At 38.5% G+C, this 2,377-nt stretch overlaps 1 protein-coding gene across 1 annotated transcript; it reads left to right on the top strand.

The window, feature by feature from the left end:
- The first annotated feature begins 1,520 nt into the window (after positions 1-1,520).
- On the top strand, positions 1,521-1,904 carry LOC133814411 (uncharacterized). Its single transcript, XM_062247373.1, has one exon. It carries the CDS (start codon positions 1,521-1,523, stop codon positions 1,902-1,904), a length of 384 nt encoding a protein of 127 aa, XP_062103357.1.
- Positions 1,905-2,377: the final 473 nt, after the last annotated feature.

Below are 2,377 nucleotides of genomic sequence, written 5' to 3'. Positions count from 1 at the left end.
AACTATATCCTCTATTAAGTAAGAGTGATGAGCTAGATCACGAAAAATGGTGGACCAAGTTAACAACAACAATGTACCAGCCAACAACAATAATGCTTTCGTGAACACACCAGCAAACCGGACCTTGAAAGACTATTTTAGTCCGGTTGTGAATTACAATTATTCGGGCATTCAAAGGCAACAAGTGAATGTCAAGAATTTCGAGCTTAAACCAGCCTTGGTTAACATGGTGCAGAAAAATCAATATTCTAGCCTAGCTGATAAAGACCCCAATATTCACTTGGAAACTTTCTTGGAGATTTGTGACACGAGCAAGATCAATGGGGTCACGGTAGATACTATACGATTGTAGATATTTTCATTTTCTTTGAGAGATAGAGCTTGAGCTTGGTTTCAATCTATGCCTCCAGGAATTGTGACTACTTGGGAGGATATGGCACAGAAACTCCTCACCAAATTTTTCCTGCCATCTAAAACGTCACAACATGGCATAGAGGATTGGTTTCAAGTTCAACTATTCTATAATGGGCTCAATGGTCCAACGAGATCTCATATTGATGTCGCATCTGGCAGAACCATTTTATTAAAGACACTGATGGAAGCATCAATCTTGTTTGAGGATATGGTCATGAATAGTTGTCAATGGCAAAGTGAGAGATTGATGGTTAAGAAGGCAGCTGGGGTTTTTAAAGGAGATCAAATAACGTCACTGATGGCGTAGATGTCTACTTAGACTAATCAGATTAAGGGTATCACTGAAAATAAAGTAGCGGCAAGTCAAGAAAAAGTAAATGTGGCATAAGCTTCTAGTTCGAATGGGTGGTTGGATGAACAATGCCAATATGTCAATTGAAACTACAACTTTAGGCCCAACAACAACTTGCCCACATACTACCATCCTGGCCTTCGCAATCATGAAAATTTTTCCTATGCCAACAATAGAAACGTTCTCCAACCACCTCAAGAGCCACCTCAAGAGCCAACAATGGGGGAGAAGCCCGCACCATCACTTGAAGAGTTTTTGAATACTTACATAGTAGACTCCAAGGCAAGGCTCAACATAACACTCATCTCAACAATATTGAAACACATTGTACAAATATGGGAGCAACGATGAAGACATTGGAAACACAAGTGGGTCAATTGGCCAATACTATGAAGACTCAAATGTTTAGATATTTTCCAAGGGATACGGAGAAGAATCCAAAAGAGTGCAATGCAATTACTTTAAGGAGTGGAAAATAATTGGATGCTCCTACAGTTGAGAAGAAAAAGGTTGATGAAATCCCAATGAATGGTGAGAAAGACGAAGACAAGCAAAATGAGGGGATTCTGAAGAAAGTGCCATTGGTGGCTAATCCGTGCTCAATTACTTTTCTGAACAACCCACCCAAGATTACTACTCCATTACCATTTCCTCAAAGATTTCACAAGAAGGCAATTAATGAACTTTTGCAAAGTTCTTGAATATTTTCAAGAAAATACATATTAACATTTCTTTTGTAAATGCCCTTAAACAAATGTCAAACTACGCTAAGTTTATGAAGGAGGTGATGTCTAAGAAGCGTAAGTTAGAGGACTATGAAACAGTGAAGCTAATGGAAGAATGTAGTGCCATTATCAAGAGACAATTACTGGAAAAATTGAAAGATCCAGGAAGTTTTACAATTCCATGTGTTATTGGTGAACTACATATTGAGAAGGCCTTGTGTGATTTGGCTGCTAGTACCAATCTAATGCCTTTCTCCATCTTTCGGAAACACAATCTTGGAGAGGTCACACCAACTACTATTTCCTTACATTTGGAAGATCGTTCTTTGACGTATCCTAGAGGTATCAGTATCAGATGGGACTCATGTATTGAGTTACGAAGATCTAGAACTAGAGACAAATTTGTCCTATGAGGAGCAGCCAGTTCAGATTTTAGACAGGAAGGACAAGGTCCCGAGGAACAAGACTATACCTTTAGTTACGGTATTATGGAGGAATAGCAAGGTCGAGGAAGCGACCTGGGAAATGGAAGGAGATATGCAGAATCAGTATCCCGAGCTGTTCAGGTAAAATTTTGAGGATGAAATTTATGTAAGAAGGGGATATTTGTAACGTCCCAAATTACCTAATAAGGCTTAGGGCCTTGATTAGGGGGCCAGGATGGCAATTTATGGAAATTATATGTTTATGTGATATATATTCATGTAATTATGGGATTATGTGAGTTATATGATAATATGACTAGATATGCATGTTTAGGTGTATTAAATATGCATGTGGGCCTGTTTCCTACTAGAAGGGAAATTTTCGTAATTTGGCCCGTTATGGGTATATTTGGAATATATGTGCATATATGTGATATATGTGTGAGACCACATTATTATGT

This window comes from Humulus lupulus, chromosome 2, assembly GCF_963169125.1.
Source record: "Humulus lupulus chromosome 2, drHumLupu1.1, whole genome shotgun sequence".
Classification (NCBI taxonomy): Eukaryota; Viridiplantae; Streptophyta; class Magnoliopsida; order Rosales; family Cannabaceae; genus Humulus; species Humulus lupulus.
This window is presented reverse-complemented; position numbering and strand designations above follow the sequence as displayed.